The following is a 26,126-nucleotide window of genomic DNA, read 5'->3' on the forward strand; positions in this document are numbered from 1 at the left end:
CTCTCCTTCTCTACTGCAATAGTCCCAGTCCCAGTCACCACCTCCATTCATCCAGATTATTGCAATGGCCTCCCTGTGCATCTTCTGCCTTCTCCCCTCCCTTCTTCAAATCTACCTGGCAGGCAATGGATAGAGAGACTTTTTTTTTTTTTTGTTTTTTTAGATAGAGTCTCTCTCTCTGTTGCCCAGGCTGGAGTGCAGTGGCGCAATCTCAGCTCACTGCAAGCTCCAACTCCCAGGTTCACGCCATTCTTTCCTGTCTCAGCCTCCCGAGTAGCTGGGACTACAGGCACCTGCCACCACGCCCGGCTAATTTTTTTGTATTTTTAGTAGAGATGGGGTTTCACCGTGTTAGCCAGGATGGTCTCGATCTCCTAACCTCGTGATCCGCCTGCCTCGGCCTCCCAAAGTGCTGGGATTACAGGCATGAGCCACTGTGCCCAGCCGAGAGACCTTTCAAGAACATCATTTGGATGGTCACTACTCTGCTTTTGTCTCCAGCATTGATATAGTTTGGCTGTGTCCCCACCCAAATCTCACCTAGAATTGTAATAATCCCCATGTGTCAAGGGTGGGGCCAGATGGAGATCACTGAATCATGGGGCCGGTTTCCCTCATACTGTTCTCGCGATAGTGAATAAGTCTCATGAGACTGATGGTTTTATAAATGAGAGTTTCCCTGCGCAAGCTCTCTTGCCTGCCACCACATAAGACAGGACTTTGCTTCTCATTTGCCTTCTGCCATGATTGTGAGGCCTCCCCAGCCATGTGGAACTGCGAGCCCATTAAGCCTCTTTCCTTTATAAATTACCCAGTCTTGGGTATGTCTTTACTAGGGGCGTGAGAACAGACCTAATACAAGCATCCATTCAGAATAAAATCACAACAAGCAGAGCCTCAGGATTCTACCCCTGCCTTCCCCTCCTACCTCCTCTCTCACCTGTCATCACTCACACAACACAGCGCACAAAGCTTCCTCGGAGTTTTTATCCTCGCTTTCTGCTCCCTCTGCCTGAAATGCCCTAGCTCCAAATTTTACTTGGATGATTCTCTTCCTTCAGGCTTGGCTTAAATATCACCTCCTCAGAGAGGCCCTCCCTGATTCAATCCAGAGTTGGTTCCCTTTGTTTTCTCTCATAGTGTCATTCTTTTTCTTTTTTCCTGCATGAGTAAAATGTATAATTATATATTTATTGGTTTCCTTATATCATGTCTGTCTCCCTCATTAACTTTAGTCATGCTCTCAGACCTCATAGAGTTTATTTTTTAACCACTGTCTATACCCAATGCTTTCCACAGGTACATAGAAGGTACAAATCCTAGTTGAGGGAATGAGCTAGAATTTATTATTTGTAAACAGATACTTAGTTTGCAGACACTTGACTTATGTTAATTACACGATTTGAGTCTAACTATACAGAGAGTCACTGAGGTAAGGCTAGTGGGTTGGCCTTTGGGAAGGACGAAAGAAACTGGACTTCATAGTATATACTCGAAGAACGTGGAGAGTGAGAGGTGGTTATGTGAGCAGGAAGGAAACTTATGAACTAGGATCAGCTGCCTCCTGCTTCTGTTTAACATGTTCTGGAAAGCTCTGCAGAGAAAACTCAAGGCCTCACTTTGGAACACTTCCTCACCTCTGTTGCAGCTATTTCCTAAAGAGGATAGCTTACAGTTCTACAATAGGAATAAGACCTTGCCTTCTCAGTAGTGTATCTATTGATGTTTTATACCTTGAATGTGGGCATCACTGAGCCAAAGAAACTCCTTCAGACAAGGGTGTTGCCTCACTATATTGTTCACAGTTGAAACAATGAAGGCAAACATATCTGGCCGATTCAGGTCCGGCAGTGATTAGACTCATCGCTGGAAGACTGTGATCAGTCTTTTTCAGCCAATGCCCCTGGTATCTTTGAGATGCTAGGGTGGAAGTGGGTGGGAGAAATTGCACCACACCCAGGTGGAGGTGCACCAAGTCCATCACTTCTGGGCCTCCTCCCCAGGACCTGGCGTGCACAAGCGCTTTCCTGCTAGAGCTACAGCAATTGCAGGTATATCTCAATATGAGAAAATTCTACCTCTGAGTATGTTGAAAGAGGAAAGACTCACATAACACTATTCAAGAAATGTGCAGCCTGGGTGTGGTGGCTCACGCCTGTAATCTCAGCACTTTGGGAGGCCAAGGCGGGTGGATCACCTGAGGTCAGGAGTTCGAGACCAGCCTGGCCAACATGGTGAAACCCCATCTCTACTAAAAATACAAAAAAATTAACCGGGTGTGGTGGCAGATGCCTGTAATCCCAGCTATTTGGGAGGCTGAGGTAGAAGAATCGCTTGAACTGGGGAGGCAGAGGTTGCAGTGAGCCGAGATGGTGCCACTGCACTCCAGCCTGGGCAACAAGAGCAAAACTCCACCTCATAAAAAAAAAATAATAATAAATTGCAATTTCTAGATCCATTTCCTAATCAAAATACAGAAGTGGTGCAATCAAAATGTATTCCTCCTTTACAAGGAGATGCTACCCCCTGAAAATGCTGAATCTATATCCATCTCTGTGGGATAATTATTAACCACAGGTAGTCCTTCAGCTTCAAGTGGCCAGGACCTCCCATTTGCCAAACTTAATGTCAAAATGAGCCTCTTAAGTAGCAACCCAAGAATATCAATGGCAGCGAATGTCTACTGCCCACTTACTATGTGGCAGGCCTGTGCCCAGCACTTCCCAGGCTTAATCTCATGTAATCTTCTCAGTAACCCTAGGAGGTACCTTCCATTACTATTCCTATTTTACAGATAAGGAAAAAGTATCAGTACTCCAAGCCACATAGGTAGGAAACGGATGAAGAGTCAGGATTTGAACTCACTCTAGGTCCACAGCCCAAGCATTTAAGCCCTGCACTAAAATTTTGCCTGTATTGTAGGGTGAGTGTGATCATTTATTTTCCATCAACACAACTATGGGACAAATGGGATAAAACTAATAGAGAAATATTGAGATCAAGTAAGCAGAAAAGAATGTCTGCTAACTGAAAATATTTTTATTGCACCAGCTCTGTAAGAACACTGCAATAGCTCACTGGGTTGGGGTAGGGGGAGGGTATGCGGCAGGGGCATCAGATTTCTTCAGTTACTGGGGTTGCTATGACAAAAGCCTGTTTTCATTAACAAGCATCCAGGACATTGTGTGAACAGCCAAAGTGTACACTGGGGCTTTGAGGTCACTCATATGTTACTCATCCTTATTTTTGCCAAGTGTGGGGCAAGGATACTTTCAGCCTTTGCTGTAATGATGCACCTGGGATGGCTCTAAATGGTTTTATTTGCTTATGTACTGGTAGAAACTGAGCTGAAGAACAACGCACGCACATGTAGGGAAGGGTCTTTAACGCCACCTTCCGGGGATGAAGAGCTTCACGGGCAGAAAAGGCAGTTCTCTTGGCAGAACTAGCCTATTTCAGTTCAGTTTCTCTCTCCCTTCCTTCTTTGAGGCAGAGTCTCACTCTGTCGCTCAGCCTGGAGTGCAGTGGCATGATCTTGGCTCACTGCAACCTCTGCCTCCCGGGTTCAAGTGATTCTAGTGCCTCAGCTTTCCAAGTAGCTGGGACTACAGGCGTGCGCCACTACACCCAGCTAATTTTTGTATTTTTAGTAGAGATGGGGTTTTATCACATTGGCCAGGATGGTCTCAAACTCTTGACCTCATGATTTGCCTGCCTTGGCCTCCCAAAGTGCTGGGATTACAGGCGTGAGCCAGAACGTCTGGCCTCTCCCTTCCTTCTTGGCTGGATTAGAGGATCCTGTGAGTTATGCAGGCTTTCTTGGAAGCGTTTACCTTTTTGTGTTTACACTATTAATATTGTTGAGCTAAAGATTTTAAAAGTTAATCAACAATTTGAATTTTTTCAAGTCCCATTTGGTTTTTAAAAGTTTTCAGATCAAAATTACCTCCAATTTATATACACTTGTCCCCAAGTTCTCTGATTCAGAAATAAATATTTTAGGTTTTAATAGTCAGGCAGTTTTCCAAGTCAGGTGAACTGGTCATCAAATTTTCTGATGTTCTGGCTTGTCTTAGAGCATCCCTCTGCTACTTGCATCTTCAAACTTTAGTGTTGAGAAATGCCCTGATGTATCTTGGTGTTATGGTTTGGCTCTGTGCCCCCAACCAAATCTCATCTTGATTTGTAATCTCCATGTGTCAAGGGAGAGAGGTGATTGGATTATGGGGGCGGTTTCCCCCATGCTGTTCTCATGATAGTGAGGGAATTCTCACGAGACCTGGTGGTTTTATAAATGGTAGTTTTTCCTGCACTCACATGCTCTCTCTTTCCTGCCACCATGTGAAGAAGGTCTTTGCTTCCCCTTTGCCTTCTGCCATGATTGTAAGTTTCCTGAGGCCTTCCCAGCCATGCAGAACTGTGAGTCAATTAAATATCTTTCCTTTATAAATTACCCAGTCTTGGGCAGTTCTTTATAGCAGTGTGAAAATGGACTAATACACTTGGAGATTCGGAAACTGCTTTTTCTTTCACTGAATTTACCATTGTTTGTTTTTGCTTCATTCTGACCTTTTAAGTTTATGGTAAAATTTACTTCCATGGGCATCTTGTTTACGGGTTAAGTTGCATTCTTGCTTGTTTATTTTCTTACAATGGCCCAATTCTGTTTACCTGTCTATATTGAAATAATGGGATAGAACACATCTATGTATTTTATGTAATACAGTGTAATACAGTGCACTTAAAACGCTGACTTTGGTGCCAAATAACAGTTCAAACCTGGACTCTACTAGTTGTTTGATGTTACATGAGTTTTTCTTTTTTCCTTTCCTTTCTTTTTTTCTTTTAACTTCCTTGAGCTTCAACTTCTTCATGTATAGAATAGAGAAAGGTGTACCAGCATAACTACGTCATAGGGTTAAATGAGAGAATGTATATAAAACTCCAAGCACTTTACTGGGCACATGGCAAGTAGTCAACATTTTCTAGACACTTGGGATTAGACGTTTCTTAGGCAGTTATTCTCAAATAATGCTTCTGTTTTGCTCTTCATGAATATTCCTTTCATACGTGAGCTACATAGAACTAGGCTTTCCCAGCATTCTCTACAGCTACCGCACTTGGACTCCTTCCCATCAGAACACAGATATGTGAAGCAATTCATCACAGTATATGGGGCAGCAGTCCCGCCAGGAGCTGAGAGATTGCCTTCCCCTCCTTGAGGACTCTGTGAAGTGATTCCAAATGCTCTTGGAGACAGTGACTGTGTCTTAACTTTAGTAATTAATGCCCTTCCCATGCCGATGACGATGACCTTGCACAGTCTGTCTTATCTGCCAGGACAGTTCCTGGTTTGCTGCCTACTGAACTGTGCTCAAGGCTTCCGTGACACGCATGGGTTGCCTGCTTTTTGCCACGGTCCCTAATGTCTCTCAAAGTGTATTTGCTCAACTGCAGGGGGTTAGCGGGCTCTCCTTTACGAAGATCATAAAATTACTTTTTAAAAATCGAATGATTATTTTTTGGAGTTTTAATCCTAGATACTTAGAATTTTACATTTCAATTTGAAATATCTAGAATTCCAAACATGTTGAATTTCAAATTAATATCTTGCTTATTAAAAGAACCCTTTTTATTCTTCCAGCTGTTATTTTTCTTTTCCTAACGAATCCATAATTTGCTGTTATGGGTAAGATATTTTCAAAAGGCTCAGAGCTGTTCTCCAACACAATAATATACATCCACTCAGACAGAAACCATCTCAACCTTGAAAGCACTTAACTTACTGACATGCTGTCCCACTTTCATATCCCATTGACAATTTCTTCTTTACCATTAACCCAACCCTATCATCACCTCTTTGGTCATCACAGAATTTTACAGGTGATCCTGACATGTAACTGATGATCCTTCCATGTAGTTGTTTAATCTAAATTACCATTTCTACCCATTCAGATGTCCATGGTAACAACAGTGACCCAATAATTATGAACTGAACTCAATAACCCAATGGGTCAGCAGCCTTGTTTCTGGAATTCTCTATGAGAGTTACAGTGAACAAAAGTACTCTCTGGTCTATGTTATAAATGCGTACAATTTCAAATATTTATCACCAAAGGTAAGCCCACTGCTATAGAATAAAGGAAACAGCAAGGACTTACGGCTAACATGCTAAAAGCAGGTACAATTTATTTACTTTCATTTAAGCACCTTTTCCTTGCAGAAAAACCAACTTGAAAGTGCAGTTGGAAAAATTCAGTTCTTTCTTTTGATGCTATCTTTGGCATCTTCTGATACCATCTTTGGCATGGAGGTGGGGTGGGGTGGGGTTGGATGAAGAAAGCAGGCAAGGTGGATAGAGAAAGAATTATATATGGTTATAATCACTCAGAGGATTTTGCCAGTGAGATTAGGCAAGTAGTTGAAACTTTATTTTGGTAAAAGGAAGAAAAGAGCCTTCGGTAAGAACCTTCTTGTTGATATGGCTGTTCTCACTCAGTCTCTCATGATGAAGGGGTCCATTTACTCTAAAGTCATCTCCCAGCACACTTTCATGTCTTTACTTTTGATTTCAACAACTATTTTTACTTTCCACACACACACACACAGACACAAATTAACAAAGAGACGCCTCACCAGAAGTGTCTGGTATTCAACAGGAGAGATAAAAAATGGTATTTAATTACAAATAAGTAGCCAAATGCTTTAAAAAGCACATCTTTTTGTTTTCTTCATGAAATTTCTTTGAAAAGCCCTCTAAATACCTTTCAGCTATTTTTCCCCTATGCCTTGATTTTGTCCATCTGTCCTACCATTCAGAAGGCACAGTCACAGAATGAAAATTAATTGAAGACATCCTCTTCTGTTTCCACTCCAGCTCTTATTATTCTTCAAATACTAACCATTAAAAACACTTACCAGAGCTGCCAGTTGAGTAAGTAGAAAAATGACATTTTCCATTTACCTTCCATTATGGTCCACCATGCACATGGGTCTCCTAGAAGGACAGTGCTGGGAAGCACTTTGTAGTCCCTGCCCTCCCCCCATTCAGCAGGAGCAGGGATGCAACAACTATATTCATCTAATTTGCATTTATCCAAAGCCATGCTCTAAGGAGAGAGAAACTACAGGCATCTGGGAACCAGATCAGAATGATCTTATGAACACTGATGGGACAACTACTGATATAAGGTGATTGACACCTTATACTAAATCCTGTTGATGTTGACAGTACCTGCCTTGGGTTTTTGTTGAAGTTCATTAGACAAGGTGGTGATAACAGCTGTAGAAGAAGGAATACTTTAAAAACCTGCACATACTGAATGCCTGCTGCTAAGCAAAGAAAGAGTGAAATCAACTCCTTTGGAAAAAAGAATTTTGTGTTTGGAGAGGAGGCAGGAGGGTGCTGTGGGCACACACCACTTGTCTGGAGACAGTTTCACAAATGCCATCAGCCTTTACTACATGTGATCTTTCCAGTACAAATCTTTACACCTCTACATTCAGCTGTCTGATGAATTGTAAAGATACCCTCAAAAGGATGAAATACTTGAACGAAGTGAAAGTTGGGAGTAAAACAGTATGTATTGTAGTGACATGAACAAAACAAAAATCAAACACCACTAACATTACTTGCTTGTTCTAGACAGACATAAAGCCTCAAATTAGCTCCTTTAAAAATATACACATGGTATTTGTTTGGTATATTATAGACTGACAAGTGCATATGTTATAATAGGTAAATATTAGTTTCAAAGAAAAAAGTCATGCCCATTTTGTAGGTCAGTCAATTCATGCTTTAACCTCCAAAGGCATAGCTGAGAAAAACTCCCTTTTAGAATGAAAGCAAGTGACACCCCCCAGATTATTACAGACTTGGTCCTGGGAATACCATGTGCTTTGTCTATAATGAATTATACATGCTCAGTACTGAGTTTACCTGTAGACAAAATTTGCTATTCATAGAAAACTTCCAAGTGAGTGGAACCAGAATTTGTTTTTCTCAGGTAATTCTATTTTCATCATTTTCTTTTACCTGTAATTCAGGCAAAAGGAAAAGATGGAGCTCATTCTCAATCTAGATAACAAAATGACTTTCCTGCTATAGATTTTACTTTCCTCTACAACAAAACCAGGACTTATTTCTGAAGCACAGAGTGCTGAATGTCCCTGCAAGGAAGACAGTTTATCTAATAACTAAGGGTACCCAGTTTTAAGTGGTGGGAAATGAGCCGCTGTGTAGCCAAAGTACTTAAAAGATAAAATATCTGTGACTTGAGGACTGCATTGCTTTGGAGTTTTCTGGCATTTTAAAGGTACCGATGAGCCATTCTTCAATCTCCAACGGGTGAAGGGAGATCTTGCCACACAGCCCATTTTCTCTGCCAGGTCCCAAGCTGTTTACAACTTTCTGTGATGGAGCTAAAGTTGACTTCATTGATAGTTACAGCTGGATAATAGGAATCAGATGTCCCGTTTGAACAACAAGACAGGAGGAGAGAAGTTATTGTAAACAGATCTCTCTCGCTCCCTCTCTCTCTCTCAAGATGCTCCAAATCTCTCAAGCTTAAAGGTCTGGGGCAAACCAAAAAATTTCACACTTGATGATGGCATTTTTCTTCAAGTCATGAAAATGTATTACTTGGTTATAGCCACAGGCTAACAAAATGTAATACTATTTAACAGTGTACTACCGGAAAAAAAAAAAAAGCTATTGAACAAGTGGCTTTTTGCCAAGTGGAGCACTAATTCTGAGCAACACTCATTTACAGTGGGGACAGTCTTTGGCTGTTCCTCTGGATTCATGCAACTTTGACTTCACTGTGTGTGGAAACTCTGCCACTGGAGCTGAAACTTTAACACAGAATGAAGATTGTATGAAAAATACATCATATCATAGGAACCCAGTATCATGGGACAATGCAAGGCACCAAGGCCTGGGGTCAAGAACCAAAGTATGCAGCTGGCTTGCTGTTTATGACAGCCTGTGCAGTCTCAGACATGCTCCTGTATCTGTCCACCTTTTTTTTTTTTTTTTTTTTTTGAGACAGGGTCTCACTCTGTCGCCCTGGTTGGAGCGCAGGGGCATGATCTTGGCTCACTGCAGCCTCAACCTCCCCAGGCTCAGGTGATCTTCCCATCTAAGCCTTCCGAGTGGCTAAGAATACAGGCATGCACCACCACGCCTGGCTAATTTTTGTAGTTTTGGAGGGGTACATATGGGGTTTTGCCATGTTGCCCAGGCTGGTATCAAACTCCTGCGTTCTAGTGATCTGCCCACATTGGCCTCTCAACGTGCTGGGATTACAGGCATAAGCCACCATGCCCAGCCCATCTGACTTCATTCTATCAACGAGGAAACGCAGGGTGTTGACCTCTAAAAGATTCTCTTCTACTCTAAGCTTCTACACTTGTCTTTTCCATCGTGCAAAGAAAGAAGGTGAAGGCTTAACAAAAATAGAAACTCAAACTCTTCTTATCCTTAGTGCAATTCTGACAGGCACAGAACGTACAGGCACACAGCCCAGCCAAAGTGCTGCAGTGCAACCCTGAATTGTTAGCAGAGCTAGAGAACAGGTTTCATCTGAGCCAAGATGAGATTGTAGAAAGTCCCTTCTAGTTTAACAGGCCAAGGTTTCCACTGATTCTCAGAAACCCCTAAAGGTCAGGTCTGTGCATGCAGCATAATCTCCAGCCTGGCTGTTCCTCTGCTGGGCTGGCTGAGTCCTCTCCCTTCTCCTGCAGGATGCCCCGGGCAGGTGGTACTGCTCTCTTCCTTACACTCCATCAGTGGCCCCCTGACAACAGCCTCAGCCAGTATTTAATGTTCCCCTTCTTCTGCTTCTTTCAGGTTTTTGTCTCACTGTCCCCTTGCAGTATAGCAGAACGAATATGGGTGATGGGCTCACGGAAACATGTTTTCCAATCCTAGCTCTTCCACTTACCAGTAGAGTAATTCTGGAGAAGTTACCTAACTATGATGGGTCTCAGTCTCCCCATCTGTAAAATGGGAATAAGATCAGCTACCTTGCAGGAATTCTTAGGGACAGCAAATGAGATTGTACATAAATCCCCCAGCCTCCATAGAGTAGGTGCCTGTTTCTCAGTTTCTTCCTTTCCCACTTCACTGTTCCTTTGTTTTTTTTTTTTTTTTTTTGAGACAGAGTCTTGCTCTGTTGCCCAGGCTGGAGTGCAGTGGCGCAACCTTGGCTCACTGCAATCTCTGTCTCCAGGGTTCAAACAACTCTCCTGTCTCAGTCTCCTGAGTAGCTGGGATTACAGGCGTCCACAACAATGCCCAGCTAATTTTTCTATTTTTAGTGGAGACGGGGTTTCACCATGTTGGCCAGGGTGGTCTTGAACTCTTGATCTCAAGTGATCCACCTGCCTCCACCTCCCAAAGTGCTGGGATTACAGGCGTGAGCCACTGCACTCGGCCTCACTCTTCCTTTCTTGAGTGAAACCACTCCCTACCCAAGCACTGCCTTTCTCGGCTGCACACTTCACATCTCCTCATGGGGTCTGCCACTTTCTCCTCATCCCCTCATGGTCAAATCTCAGCCAGCCTCTAAAAATCAACTCCAAGACCACTTCTCCCAGGAAGCGACCCTGGAGGCCTTTTCCTCATCTGATATTCCAAGGAGTGTGGCCTTTGCGATCCTTAGCCTGGGATAGGTTTCTGTACCACCCTTATAATTATTTATCTGTCTTTCCTCACCTATGAGCCTGGATCTGCTACATTCAACCCAATTCTACACCTTGGTGCTCAGCAGATACTTGTGCAGTGAACAAATGTGGCAACACAGGACCAAAAGGCAGCTTCTGATGTGCTTGCTTTACAGACACAAAGCTTTAGCTGCTGCTCTGAATGAAAACATCCATCCAAGAAGACAACGGCCAGAGTCAGTGTGAGAGGCGCTCGTGGTGTGAGAAAAGCATCTGCTTTCTGCAGGAGCCGAAGAAGTTATGTGAGAAAAGCAGCCCGGGGGAAAAGCAACAGAAGCCTGGGCCAAGGACAGTGGCTTTGAGCCCCAGCCTAGACACAGCGCCAACCTGCAGAGACGGAGACCGTCCTGTGCGTCGAATCAGACTTTTGGGATAAAAGAAATCGGATGAAGAACGCCGAATGTTTGGCAGCTGCCATGAAACATGAGAAAAGGGAAGAATGAACATAGAAATAGCCTCAAATCAGAAGTATTATTAAAAAAAAAAAAAACACCTTAGGGAAAACTAACTTGATAGTAAACATAAAGTGGGATCCTTTCATTGATGTACATGTGGATTTTTTGGGTCAATTTTTGGGCCCATGTTTAAAAGCATATTAACTGGTCTTCAAGTTACAGTATATTTATCTAAGCTCCAACCCCTTTCAATTCCTCTCCATCTATTTTGGCTTAGACATTCTTATAATATATAAAGGGTAAGAAGCCAGTGAAGCCAATTGAGAGGCATTCTTGAGAATCTGTTGTTACAAATGCCCCATGAGTTCTTAAATATAAAAAATGTGGATTACTCAGTGGGGTTGCTGAAAGATTCTTAAAACATTTTCATTTCACTGTGGAAACTGCACTAATGTGAAAAGTGAAAGGCCTGGAAATCTTGGCTCAAGATTTGTGATGTGTAGACACACCCTTAAGAGAGCACAAGATGCATTTCTCTGTTCAAAACCTATTCCCTTTACCCCCCCCACCAACATCAGTGTGAACCCCGGCTCTGGGCACATGGGGGCCTCTTCCTCACTTCCCGGCTTTCCAAAGACAGTGACCCAGAGCCCTCTCCTGACCTCCCAAGTAGTGAATGCTGGGTTTAGGAGAAGAGCTTTAGAATTCTCTGGAAGGTTTACTAAAGGAAGAAAACAAGAGCTCCTCTTGGCCAGAATGGGTGGAAGTACTTCACTAGTTGTTTTCATAAGCTTATCCAGAGAGCTTTCCATCAAGATGTAATCAGAGTATTGTTGTTTTTTAAAAATCATTTTAGTCACATGATCTGCAAGCTCAAGCAATCCTGATACAGAAAAGACCCACATTCCACTCAGTCTGGCCTCAATAGCATTCCTCTCTTCATCTCCCAAAAGACTTCATCAGAGATGAAGTTAAAATGATTACTAAAAAACCCAAAAGCAACACTAGAGAGAGAGTACAAACTACTATAGCTACTTGGGTGGTTTCTGGGCAGCATCCTCAAGCTATGCTGTGAACTTTACATTCTTATGATAAAAGTCACAATAAGGATGATCATTTATGTTCTCATATTTTATTAAAGGTAACTCATTTCCAAAGCATCCATAGTTTCTCAAAAATCTCAGAGTGTAGAGCCCACAACCGGGTGACTATGCCCATGTGTGACTATCCGGCTGATGGACTTCAGGAGTCTGTGTGCCAAAACAGAGAGCGAAACCACCCTAAGTTTGGTGGGCAAATTCCTCTTCAGCTGTTCTTACCTTTATTCAGTTATTCAGAGAAAAAGTGTTTCCACCCCTCCCCTCTCAACTTAAGTATGTTCACAATAATTTTGCATTCTAAAAGCACTGTGTTTGTTCAGGGTCACAGCGAAGGGACAAATTCCTAAAATATCCAAATGGTAAAATGTCTCCATCTGATTGATGGATGTGAATTGAGAAGGAAAAGAAAAAACAAAAAACAGAGGAAAAATAGCTCCTGTGCATACGTGTGGTTCATTCAGAGAATAAAGCAAACACACTAGGAAAATAAGAGCTGTAATTCCCAAGGCAGCAGGCAAAGGGATCTGAAAAAAGGCAGAGCGAGTGGGTCTCGCTGATAATCACTGCTCCAAAGCCAAGTCACCCAAGTCACACATCAGTGACTAGACCCCATCAATAAACTGGCCGTGCTGCCGCTGGGGATTACATACATAGCTTCTGATGCCTGCTAATGGCAGATTGAAAAGAGATTATACTACGCACTAGAGGCTGGCCTCCAAAATAAATCCAGGCCATTCTTTTCCCTGAGACAGTAAACAGGGTGCAGTCAAACTCCAGTTTTTCTATGGGTACCACTAAGTTAGGTTAACCCGAGGCACTCGGATTCATTCAGTCTGATTATTGCACTGAAAAATACTTCCTAGCCCACGTGAAAAATGGGGCATCTAAACAGGATAGAGATTATGATCATAGTTTTACAACTGTGTACAGCGCTTTGCTTCTGAAACATAAAATACTGTCATCTGGAGGTGTTCTGAAAATTGATTAATTTACCTATCTTGGTTCGTTATTATTTTCCCCATAGGTTTTATCTGACAAGCCATCAGCTTTTAGAGTCTATTCTGGTGAATTTGGATTCAGTAAAATGAGAGACCAGTAAAATGTACTAATGTAGAGCTGGGGTCAGAGTAGTGCATTATAGACTAAGCACCAAAACAGTCTGGTGAGGTCAGCAGATGCTGCACCAGGAACCTGATGAGTCATTGTTTTCCCATCTGCATGATTTGACTTTTCCCTTGAATGCTTTTCTAAGAAGCTGACTAGTGAGGCCAAGGTTTACTTTGTCTAACACAAGCATTTGGAACAAAAACCACAGTACATTTAAGGTAAGAGGGGACCCCTTTCCCTAGCCAAATGGCCTTTGAACTTAGTTTGCTATAAGGGAAAAAGTCAGTAAAAAGTAATTTCACCTAAACCCTAACCCCAAGAATTAGTGACCATGAGTGTATGCCCTACAAATGCAGCTGGTGTCATGTTTTAATTGTGTTCTTACCCGCAGCTTTTCCTCGGTCTTCGTAGATTGCTTACAGTCGGGATGCCAAACGGTGGAACCTGAGAAGACAGAATGCACTGCTAAGAGCCAGGAAAATGGAAAGATACAAAGTCCTCTTAGACAGCTCTTCTGAGAATGGCTCCTATCCCTCTTTCCCCATCATGGGAAGGTGTTACTGGTTTATGTCCAAGTAAGTCATAACACAAAAATCAGACATGTCCAAAGTCTAAGCCAGTTTTCTTGATCTAGCCCAAGCTTGTTTGATAAAGATCATAATTCTAGACCACAGAGACCACTAACTGGGCATGAGTCTTTTGATGCAAGAGATATTTAGTTCTTAATCGTGTCTTGTTATTGTTAAACCTTATATCGTCCTTTAAAAGGAATGCCTGAGTGCTTACTACAAGTTGCATTTAATTTAAAAAATAGTAGGCATTGTTTATCTAACATCAAAACAACCAAGCAGTTTAGTTGAGGGGAATAAAGTCAACCAGATAGTCTATATCCAGAAGCAAAACTTACTGAACGTTTCATTGATTCAATTATACATAGTCACCTACACAGAAACGAGAACTTAAACCAACTAGCAGAAAGGGTGAAAGTTAAATTATAAATCCAAAAATTTCCTTTGGCCTTGAACCTTTTAAGTAATTTTCTAAAAAGTCTCCGCTTTTAAAGTAGTAAAGTAACTATTTAGGTGTTATTTTCTGTTTCTGAGTCAACAGTCTCACTTTCTTGTATTATGAAGCAATTTAATGCATGGTACCAGCATCACAGAATTAAACAAAACACTTATCTCCAATAGAAGCTCTTATCTTGTAAGAATCCAATGCCTCCTCATATGATTTTGTATGACTAGATACATACACAATATGTCATCTATATGATTATGGGTAAGGTTGATATGTTCACGTAAGGACACATTCAAGTGTGGGGATGGACAGAACTTAAATGAGCACTTAAGAAGACTTAAGAAAATAAAGTTACTATGTTGAAAGCAAAAATTACATAAATAAAATTCACAGTATGAATATCAGAGTTTCCAAATTTCATGATTTAAATCTTTACCTTATTTTTTTTTTTTCTTTTGAGATAGAGTCTCACTCTGTCTCCCAGGCTGGAGTATAAGTGGCACAATCTCAGCTCACTGCAACCTCCGCCTCCCAGGTTCAAGCGATTCCCCTGCCTCCGCCTCCCAAGTAGCTGGGATTACAGGCACGCACCACCATGCCCAGCTGATTTTTATACTTTTAGTAAAGACGGGTTTTCACCATGTCGGCCAGGCTCTTTGGAACTCCTGACCTCAAGTGATCCACCCACCTCGGCCTCCCAAAGTGTGGAGATTACAGGCGTGAGCCACTGCACCTGGCCAAAATCTTTATCTCTTTTAAGCAATAACCTGTGCATGCTTGAAAAGTCACCAAATTAAAATAACTCATGAGTTATTTCACACCACTGAGCTAAACTAATATTAAATTAATGGCAAGAAAAAATACATTTTGTATCAGAATAATACTTTAATCCTTATTTAACAATCATTTTTTCCATCTTCTTAACCCAGGGCCAAAATAAACAAACAAAAAAATCAAACAAAAAGCAGACAGACGTATAGGTCTCTTCAGCACTAACTCTGGCTCAAAGGCTGACTACAAAGCACAGGAAATCCTCTGAATGTGGAGGGCCCAGGGGTCAGGTGCAGGCTCAGGAGAAGCATTCGCTGTGAAGGTTCTGCTGAGCAGGAGTCACTGGCCAGGACACCGGGTCTGCACACAATGGCACTATTGTTCTCCAGAGGTCAGGCACACAAGGAATGTGACTCAGACAGAACATCAGATGCTGAAGAAGATGAAACTGCTCTTTCTTCAAAGATGTGCCGAGAGGGCACGCAAAGGCTTCTGAAGCACAACTCCAGAAGGTTTAGAGCAATCCCTGGAATTCCAAATGCAGCCTTAACAGATAGCCATTTATTCGTAGCCCGAATGTATTGTATTCGTGCACAGCTTGAAACCTTCTCTCTCCAGTCTCCAGAACCACTCTGAATTGCAGAGCTGCACCCGGAGCCTCTGAGTATCTATTTCCAGCAGAGACAGTGTTGACTGGCACTCCTGTGTCCTTGTTTTTGAGTGCTAGAATTGATAGGCTAAAATCTAAGCCCACAGACCAAATAAAGAATAAATCTGCTTTGCGCTGAGAAGCGCAGAGTGACACCTGCCTATTGCCACTGCAGATGTAAGGCCTGTTGTCTGTGGAAAATGTGTCATATAAATCCCTCATGAGGCCACAGATGCGGGTGCTTGTCACTTGCCTTCATAAGGCCTTTCAAAATTCCGTGATGTTTTTAATCACAGTTTTTCAGAGTGATCACTCTAAAGCCAAAAAGAAGTTTGGGTTGTCAATTTCTCATGTAGCTAGCCTTTTTTAAGGGGAGAGTAGCCAGGCTTTGCTTTAATACTCAAGAATCCTTTCTGTAGGTTTTTCTAAGCTGCCTAAAAACAAAACTGAGAGAGAAAAGCCAACCACTCATTACAAGTACACATCGTGCTATCTGCAAAGAGAAATCAAGAAATGACATGCACAGGTAGTTGAGACTCAGTAATTGTAATTACCACAACGGAATGAGCAACAGCTCTTATGGGTTTTGCTAATTTTACTGATAAACCCTTGTTTGATTAATAACTCTTTTCCAGCTAAAAATAGTAAAATGCTTGCACAGATGGTGCTGTTTGACTAGAAGAGAATCCTCTCTTAAAGCCTCTCTGAGAAGTTCCAGAATTTCAGAGAACATAAAAACTGATCATGTATGTGTGTGTGTGTATATATATATAAAATCAGTTTCATAAAAACTATGATCACATATATATGGTCTATTTTATATATACATGTATATATGGTCATTCATATATATATATATATGGTCATATATATACGTGTATATATATATAAATAGAGTTGAGGATTTCCTATGTTGCCCAGGATGGTCTTGAACTCCTCGGTTCAAGCAGTCTTCCCAATTCAGCTTCCCAAAATGTTGAGATTCCAATGGCTTCCTGGTAAAAAGTACCTCTTTGACACCAGAAATTTCTCTTTCAGAGAGTGGGTTCTCTCTTGTTATCTCCCATTCTCTCTCTCTCTCTCTCTCTCTCAATATAAGGGCTAATCATCTTAATGGGGTGAAACAAGTCTGTGACGTAATTCATCAAATATGAGATTTTCTTCTTGAAAACCCAGAGAACAGCAGCCCGGGAGGCCTCAAAAAGCCCTTCTCACAGGAGAGTAAAAGAAGAAAAAAAGTTGCCATCAAATGAGTAATATTTCTAGAAATTTCTAGAAATTCTCTTGTAATCTTTTGCTTCCTAAGTATATTCCTGGGAAGAGTTGGAGAGGAGGTATTGCTGATTTTCACTCTTCCCTCACATCCGAGGCATCAAATGTCGAGTCCTATTCACTTGATTAAGGCAGCATCACAAGTTCATTCGTGAACAGCCTCAGGGGCTCACTGCCAGCATGTCAGTTGCTTGGCTGATTAATACCAACTGATGAGGTAACTTTTGGCCATAATCTTCTTGGATTGGGGTAGCCTCACAGCTAATAACATGCCTCCTTCTCTAAAAACAATGAAACAAACATAGCAAGATTTCCTTTCCCCCAGCAGGGAAAGCTTCTAGTGTTCTTGAGTCCGCCTCACCTTGAAGATACATTTCCTCTCCTTCTGTGAACATCTGGTTGCATCTGCTGCATCGTGCACAGCTGGGGTGGTAATGTTTGTCACCTGCCTGCAAGAGAAAAGGTAGGGAACGTTGAGTCTACTCCTTGTTGTGGATTCCAGAATCTTTTCTGGACTTGAGGATTTAGAAGAAAAGAAAAGATGCTGAAAAAGGAAAAATAATTGTCTAATTGACCAAACTTCCTACACCAACAGCCCCGGAAGCTAAAGCCAACTTCACTGAAAGTGGGAGGGGCTCAAAGGCCAGCTACCCGTGGCTTCCTGGTGGGGCTGCCTTGCCTCTCAGCATTTCTGGCTTCTATGTGTCCCTCTTGACCTGGATGGCTGCCAGTAATACACCATATGCCTGAGATGAGCCACTCCATCTCCCCAAAACCCCACTTTGTTGGGAGCTAATGCTGTTTCTAACAAACCAACCAAAAATAAATGACCCTTATATTTAGCAGGTTATTGCTTTCTTGGCTAAACAATCTGAAAATAATAAAATCTACCCCAATGACATCAAGGTGAGGAAAGCTATAGTAAAATACATCATCCACTGCTTTTATCTCAAAGGGGGCCCAAAGTCTCTTCTATGCAGCTTGCAACAATCTTTTGTCAGTGGCTTACATGAAGAGTTTTCTGGAGAAGGCATTTTACTAAGGTGGCTGTGCATTATTCATGGGCATTTCACATTCCTAAATATGACAGATGCCATCACAGCAGGTGTTGACTTCCCCAAAGCAAAGTGTCACTGGATACAGGGACAATTTTCTAGACAGGTGCCAAATCACATTAGAATCACACTCCACATACACGCCTGGCAAGAACAAATCCTTTCATTCACAGCCTAGCGAAAAATCATCGCCACCTAAGAGCTCTCAGATGGACTCTGATTAAATCATTTCCATTAATTCACCATCAAAACATTTCTTCTGCATTAACCATATACAACGCAGTGGCCAAGAAAGAGTTAAAAATGGCTGCATCCTGCATCAGAACCTGCATGAAACTGCAACAGGAAATCAGATGTCAGGTAGTAATTCCTTTCTCATACCTTCCTGTAAAAACTACAAGATCCGCTTAGCAACCGGTGCGTGAGGTGGTGGTGAGCCATTTAAGATAATCAGGTGGAAAAAAAAATTGAAGTTATTTAAATTAGAAGTTAGGAATAAAAATATTTTCAGTGGTGCCTGCAAGAAAATTCCAGAAGTGGTGCTCTTGTCCTTGTCCACATGCTACTTTTATTCACTTATTTATTTATTTATTTATTTATTTATTTATTTATTTTTTAATTTTTTTTTTTGAGATGGAGTCTCACTCTGTTGCTCAGGCTGGAGTGCAGTGGTGCGATCTCTGCTCACTGCAAGCTCCGCCTCCCAGGTTCACACGATTCTCCTGCCTCAGCCTCCTGAGTAGCTGGGACTACAGGCACCCGGCACCACGCCCGGCTAATTTTTTGTATTTTTAGTAGAGATGGGGTTTCACCGTGTTAGCCAGGATGGTCTTAATCTCCTGACCTTGTGATCCACCCACCTCGGCCTCTCAAAGTGCTGGGATTACAGGTGTGAGCCACCACGCCCGGCCACATGCTACTTTTTATTTATTTGTAAAATTTTTTACTTTTCTGCAGGAGGAAGGGTAGGGCTGGGGGAGAGTGGTGAGAGAAAGCAGGAAATATCAACACAAAGTAGCTCCTGCCTGTAGGACATCTGAGGTCAAATGTGAGCAGAAAGGAGGAAGAAAGAAGACATTACTCAGTCCTAAGTGCTCAGTTCTAAACCAGGTTTGCTCAGCTAGGATGCCAGTGCTGGGAGGTCCAAGTTAGTCCGGGCAATCTCTGGACTCTTAAGGAAAATGTTAAGTGAAAAAATAAAGGCCCGTTGACAAGAGCATGGTGTCATCCGCAGTGAAAAGCATACCTCTCAGTAAGCTATAAATAGAAAGAAATGTCTTCAAGCTGATCAAGTGTATTTATCATATTTAGTGGTGAAACCTTCATGGCATTTTCATTAAAGACAGGAAAAAGACAAACAAGACAAAGGTGTACACTTTTACCAATATCATTCTACATTGTTTTCCTCCTGGCCAATGTGATGTCAAGAAAAAGAAGTATAAAGATCACGAATACAAAAATTGAGTCATATGGCTAAATAAAAAATTAACATATAAAAACCATTATTTCCTATTCACTAGCAATAAAAATTAACTAAATGTAAAGGGAAAATGGGATCCCATTTGTAATAACAACTAATAAACCCTCCAATGTAAGATCTACATAAAGCAAATTATGGAACTTAACTGATGAACATAATAGACCTAAATAGAAATATATGATATTTCTAGATGGAGAAACTAAATATTGTAAAGATGCTGATTTATCAAAAATGAACCTATTAATGCAACATCCAGTCTAAACACCCACAGGAATTTTCTCTACAGACCTTGACAGGCTGCTTCTATAAGTTTACGTGACAGAATAAATACACACACAAAAAATACATTTTTTTGTGAAAGAACAGCAATAAGGAAGGATTTTCCCTTCCTGTCATAAAATTTTTTTCTAAGTCTAAAATAATTAAAGTACTTTACTATGGGTGTGCGTGTAGAAAATAATCAACAGTACAGAAGAGAGGGATCAGTTGCATAGCTGTACATACAAGGGAATTCAGTTTATGATAAAGGTAATAGTTCAAATGAGCTGAAATAATGGATTACTCAATAAATAGAGAGGACAACTGGTTCTCCACTTAGAGAAAAATAAAATCTAGATTCCTAAGTCACAACCTATACAAAAATCAATTCCCGGCTGAGCGTGGTGGCTCATGCCTCTAACCTCAGCACTTTGGGAGGGCTAGGCAGGAGGCTCACTTGAGCCCAGGAGTTCAAAATCATCCTGAGCAAAACAAGTGAGACCTTGTCTCTACAAAAAAATAAAATTAGCCTGGCATGGTGACTTACACCTGTAGTCACAGCTACTTGGAGGCTGAGGTGGGAGGACTGCTTGAGCCCAGGAGGCTGAGGCTGCAATGAGTCGAGATCATGCCACTTGCCCTCCAGCCTGGGCAACAGAGCAAGATCCCATCTCAAAAACAAACCAAACCAAACAACAACAACCCCAATAAAGAAGTACTTAGAATACTGATTCACATGTAGCCATTACAAGACTGATGTAAACTCACATGTACACACATGGAAACAGTTCAAGCTAATATTACTCAGAGAAAAAAATCAAGTGGAAAAATAATACCTATAAAATAACCACATAAGCTAATTGGATTCAAATCCATTTTCAGTATTGTGTGATCCTGTGCATGTGACAATCTCTCTAATCTTCAGCTTCCACATCAATAAAATGGGTAGCAATAATAGAACTTACCCCACGCAGTTGATGAGAGCACTATTAGGAACCTAGTATATTGCCTGGCACCACGTTAAGTGCTTTAAAAGCATAATTTTCTTCAACCCCCTCATCAATCCTGTAAGGCAGACACTCTTATGATTATTTACGTCAATGAGGACACACATGTATATGTATATTGATCTTATATGTGTGCCCTTTTTGGAGGGAAGACAGGGAGAATGTACCCCAACTAGTTTGCTGTGGTTATCTTTGGAGCAAGAGGTGAGAGCCGGGAAGAAGTAAAGGAAGGGACCCTCACATTCTCCTTTGCAGCTATATCATCTCAACCCTTTATAACAAGAATATATTTTTTGTTGCTGTGTAATAAAATAAAGACCAAGAGGAAAGAAAGTCCATTTCTTTTGGAGCCATGACACCTGAACTTGAGTGTTTACCCCAGCCTGTACTGGAAATGGGATCTTGGGCAGATCACAAGCTCTGGGAACCTCTGTTGTAAAGTAGAGATGGTGATGATGGTGATGATGGTGGTGGTGATGGTGATGATGATGATGATGGTGAGTGGTGGTGGGGTGATTGTGATGATGATGATGATGGTGAGTGGTGGTGGGGTAGTGATGGCGATGATGATGATGGTGATGGTGGTGGTGATGGTTATGATGATGGTGAGTGGTGGTGGGGTGGTGATGGTGATGATGATGATGGTGAGTGGTGGTGGGGTGGTGATGGTGATGATGATGATGGTGAGTGGTGGTGGTGGTGATGGTGGTGATGATGATGATGGTGAGTGGTGGTGGGGTGGTGATGATGATGATGGTGAGTGGTGGTGCTGGGGTGGTGATGATGATGATGATGGTGAGTGGTGGTGGGGTGGTGGTGATGGTGATGATGATGGTGAGTGGTGGTGGGGTGGTGATGGTGATGATGATGGTGAGTGGTGGTGGGGTGGTGATGGTGATGATGATGATGGTGACTGCTGGTGGTGGTGGTGGTGATGGTGATGATGATGATGATGGTGAGTGGTGGTGGGGTGGTGATGGTGATGATGATGATGGTGAGTGGTGGTGGTGGTGGTGATGATGATGATGATGGTGAGTGGTGGTGGGGTGGTGGTGATGATGATGATGATGGTGAGTGGTGGTGCTGGGGTGGTGATGATGATGATGATGGTGAGTGGTGGTGGGGTGGTGGTGATGGTGATGATGATGGTGAGTGGTGGTGGGGTGGTGATGGTGATGATGATGGTGAGTGGTGGTGGGGTGGTGATGGTGATGATGATGATGGTGACTGCTGGTGGTGGTGGTGGTGATGGTGATGATGATGATGATGGTGAGTGGTGGTGGGGTGGTGATGGTGATGATGATGATGGTGAGTGGTGGTGGTGGTGGTGATGATGATGATGATGGTGAGTGGTGGTGGGGTGGTGATGATGATGATGATGGTGAGTGGTGGTGGGGTGGTGGTGGTGGTGATGATGATGATGGTGAGCGGTGGTGGGGTGGTGGTGATGATGATGATGATGGTGAGTGGTGGTGGGGTGGTGATGGTGATGATGGTGAGTGGTGGTGGGGTGGTGGTGATGGTGATGATGATGATGGTGAGTGGTGGTGGGGTGGTGATGGTGATGATGATGATGGTGGTGGGGTGGTGATGGTGATGGTGATGATGATGGTGAGTGGTGTTGGGGTAGTGATGGTGATGATGATGGTGACTGATGGTGGTGGTGGTAGTGATGGTGATGATGATGATGATGGTGAGTGGTGGTGATGGTGGTGGAGAGGATGATGATGATGGTGAGTGGTGGGGTGGTGATGGTGATGATGATGATGGTGAGTGGTGGTGGGGTGGTGATGGTGATGGTGGTGGTGATGGTGATGATGATGATGGTGAGTGGTGGTGGGGTGATGGTGGCGATGATGATGATGGTGAGTGGTGGTGGTGGGGTGGTGATGGTGATGATGATGGTGAGTGGTGGTGGGATGGTGATGGTGATGATGGTGAGTGGTGGTGGGGTGGTGATGGTGATGATGATGATGGTGACTGATGGTGGTGGTGGTGGTGATGGTGATGATGATGATGGTGAGTGGTGGTGGTGATGGTGATGATGATGGTGAGTGGTGGTGGGGTGGTGATGGTGATGATGATGATGGTGACTGCTGGTGGTGGTGGTGGTGATGGTGATGATGATGATGGTGAGTGGTGGTGGGGTGGTGGTGATGATGATGATGATGGTGAGTGGTGGTGGGGTGGTGGTGATGATGATGATGATGGTGAGTGGTGGTGGGGTGGTGGTGATGATGATGATGGTGAGTGGTGGTGGGGTGGTGATGGTGATGATGATGATGGTGAGTGGTGGTGGGGTGGTGGTGATGATGATGATGATGGTGAGTGGTGGTGGTGATGGTGATGATGATGATGATGGTGAGTGGTGGTGGGGTGGTGGTGATGATGATGATGATGGTGAGTGGTGGTGGGGTGATTGTGATGATGATGATGATGGTGAGTGGTGGTGGGGTAGTGGTGGTGATGATGATGATGGTGAGTGGTGGTGGGGTGGTGATGGTGATGATGATGATGGTGAGTGGTGGTGGGGTGGTGATGGTGATGATGATGATGGTGAGTGGTGGTGATGATGATGATGATGGTGAGTGGTGATGGGGTAGTGGTGATGGTGATGATGATGCTGAGTGGTGGTGGGGTAGTGGTGATGGTGATGATGATGGTGAGTGGTGGTGGGGTAGTGGTGATGATGATGATGATGGTGAGTGGTGGTGGGGTGGTGATGGTGATGATGATGATGATGGTGAGTGGTGATGGGGTGGTGATGGTGATGATGATGATGATGGTGAGTGGTGGGGTGGTGGTGATAATGATGGTAGTAATGGTGATGATGATGATGGTGAGTGGTGGGGTGGTGGTGATAATGATGGTAGTAATGGTGATGATGATGATGGTGAGTGGTGGGGTGGTGGTGATAATGATGGTAGTAATGGTGATGATGATGATGGTGAGTGGTGGGGTGGTGGTGATAATGATGGTAGTAATGGTGATGATGATGATGGTGAGTGGTGGTGGGGTGGTGATGATGACGACGGTAGTGATGGTGATGTGATAATGATAGTAGTGGTGTTGATAATGGTGAAGATGATGGTAATGATGTGACAGTGATGACAATGATGAAGACAATGATGGTGATGATGGTAATGGTGATGTGGTAGTGATGATGATGTGGTGGTGATGATGGTGACGCTGCTGCTGCTGCTGACATTGATAGTAGTGCTGGTGATGATGTTATTGTGATTATTCTGTGTCAATTACTCTTTTACATACTCCGTAAACATTTAGTCACTTTGTGTCACAATAACCTAAGAAGGCAGGAAGTATTATTCTCCTTATTTTATAGATGAGGAAGCTGAGCCCTGGAGAGATTTTATAACATCTTTACAGTCACAGTTAGAACTGGTGGGACCAGGATGCAAACCCAGGCAGTCTGGCTCTGGAGTGAGTGTTCTTACCCAGTACCACCACTACTAACCATACATTATGTCGCTGCTGTGACACTACCTCACAGTGATACTGGTGTGATGACCAAAAGACATTTTGAAGATGGTGTGAAACATTGCACAAAGTAATAACAATAACGATAGGAATAACAATGTAATAACTCTCTGCTCAGAGACCATCCCAAGGTCATTCACAAAAAGAAGGCACATTAGTGTGGTTTGGATGCCAGTAAAAGGCTCTCTGGATGCTCTGGGCAGGCATAGGAGAGTCACTGTGTTCTATTAGCTCACAAGATGAATGGAAGTTACATCAACTTATGAGTTCTATCAACTCACAAGATGAATGGAAGTTACATTAAGGCCCCATGTGGCAGGACTTTGCTCTGCAAATCGTTAGTAAAAAACACTACTACATATACACCATGGAATACTTTACAGCCATAAAAAGGAATGAGATCATGTCCTTCGCAGGGACATGGATGAAGCTGGAAGCCATTATCCTCAGCAAACTAACACAGGAACAGAAAACCAAACACCACATGCTCTCACAGGTGAGAGCTGAACAATGAGAACACACAGACACAGGGAGGGGAACAACACTTACTGGAACCTGTTGGGGGAGGGTGGGCAGGGAAGAGCATTAAGGAAAAGAGCTAAGGCATGTTGGGCTTAATACCTAGGTGGTGGGTTGCTAGGTGCAGCAAACCACCATGGCACCCGTTTACCTATGTAACAAACCTGCACATCCTGCACATGTATCCCAGAACTTAAAATAAAATAAAATAAAATAATTATATAAAAATAAAACACTGCTAAAAAACCTAACCCTAGCCCATTGTAATGCCAGGGATGTCTTGACCTATGCACTTCCTTCATCCCAAGATGCCGAACATGTCAACACATTCGGTGAGCCAGAGTCAAAAGGCATTCAGGAGTCTTTCTGTTTTTGTAGCAGTGCAGGCTTGAGGGGCTCCAGGGTCAGGTGCTCAAGACAAAGGGGCCCCTCCTTTGCATGTGTGAGCCACCCTTCTGTTTCATTTCTCCTTACATAGGCACCCATGACGGTTCAAAGAGAAGCCATGTGCACAAGACCAGGAAAAGTAACAGAGCTGAACACAGACGGCAGCGCATATGCAAATTTACCAAAAATCAGATGTTGCTGAATCAAAATCATTTAAATTGGAGTTATTTTTAGGAGAAGGAAAAGTATTTCAGATCATGAGCAAAATGAAAGACTAGATAGTGCACATATAAGAAACAGATAATAAGTATGCAATTTATTGCAGAGAGGATGCTGTTGACTATAAACTTTTAAAGGCCAGCAGGAGCTTTGTAGTGGCAGGTGACTGCATGAGGCTGGTTTACCAGATACCTGGTCCCAGATGCACAACTGGCAGCCATCCTGCCTGAGCCTGAGTGGCCAGAGGTGCTGCTAGAGAGCTCGCCAGAGCTCCATTACTGCTCTTCCCCATCTATCTTTGTACCCTGCTCCTTTAAAAAAATTACGTCGCCATTTCTGCATTTTCACATATTCAAAATGTTCTTGTAAAAAGACTACATTGTGGCTAGCATGAAACTCTATGAAGAATCGACAATTTGCTTATTTAGGTAGGTTTTACAAAGTACCTGCCTACACATTCGAAGTGCAAAAAATTGTTTGCCTTTAATAGTCCTGGTTAAATCAGACATCTGTAGTTATTATTGCATTTAGTAAATCTCCAAACTGAAGTATGAACCTTAGCATACAAGCCAGGATTCTGGAGAAATAATACCTACTCTAATGCAAAATTTCATGTAAGTCACAATATTTTTGATGAAACCCTTTGTCTGGAAGGGCAGAAAGGAGT

The 26,126-nt window shown here is 42.7% G+C and overlaps 1 protein-coding gene across 7 annotated transcripts in view; it reads right to left on the minus strand.

Annotated features, from left to right (window-relative positions):
• ABLIM1 (actin binding LIM protein 1) overlaps nt 1–26,126 on the minus strand; it is a 399,253-nt gene that overhangs the window by 44,026 nt on the left and 329,101 nt on the right. For 6 of the 7 annotated variants that reach the window (XM_007964167.3, XM_038009583.2, XM_073019387.1 and 3 more), the window contains 2 exons: nt 17,398–17,485; nt 13,713–13,771 (listed from right to left, as the gene is read on the minus strand). In XM_007964167.3, the coding sequence (XP_007962358.3) occupies nt 13,713–13,771; nt 17,398–17,485 (147 nt within the window). Of the gene's footprint in view, nt 1–11,052; nt 11,137–13,712; nt 13,772–17,397; nt 17,486–26,126 lie in introns of all 7 variants that reach the window. The other variant, XM_073019388.1, reaches the window with a different exon arrangement.

Source organism: Chlorocebus sabaeus, chromosome 9 (genome assembly GCF_047675955.1).
Source record: "Chlorocebus sabaeus isolate Y175 chromosome 9, mChlSab1.0.hap1, whole genome shotgun sequence".
NCBI lineage: Eukaryota > Metazoa > Chordata > Mammalia > Primates > Cercopithecidae > Chlorocebus > Chlorocebus sabaeus.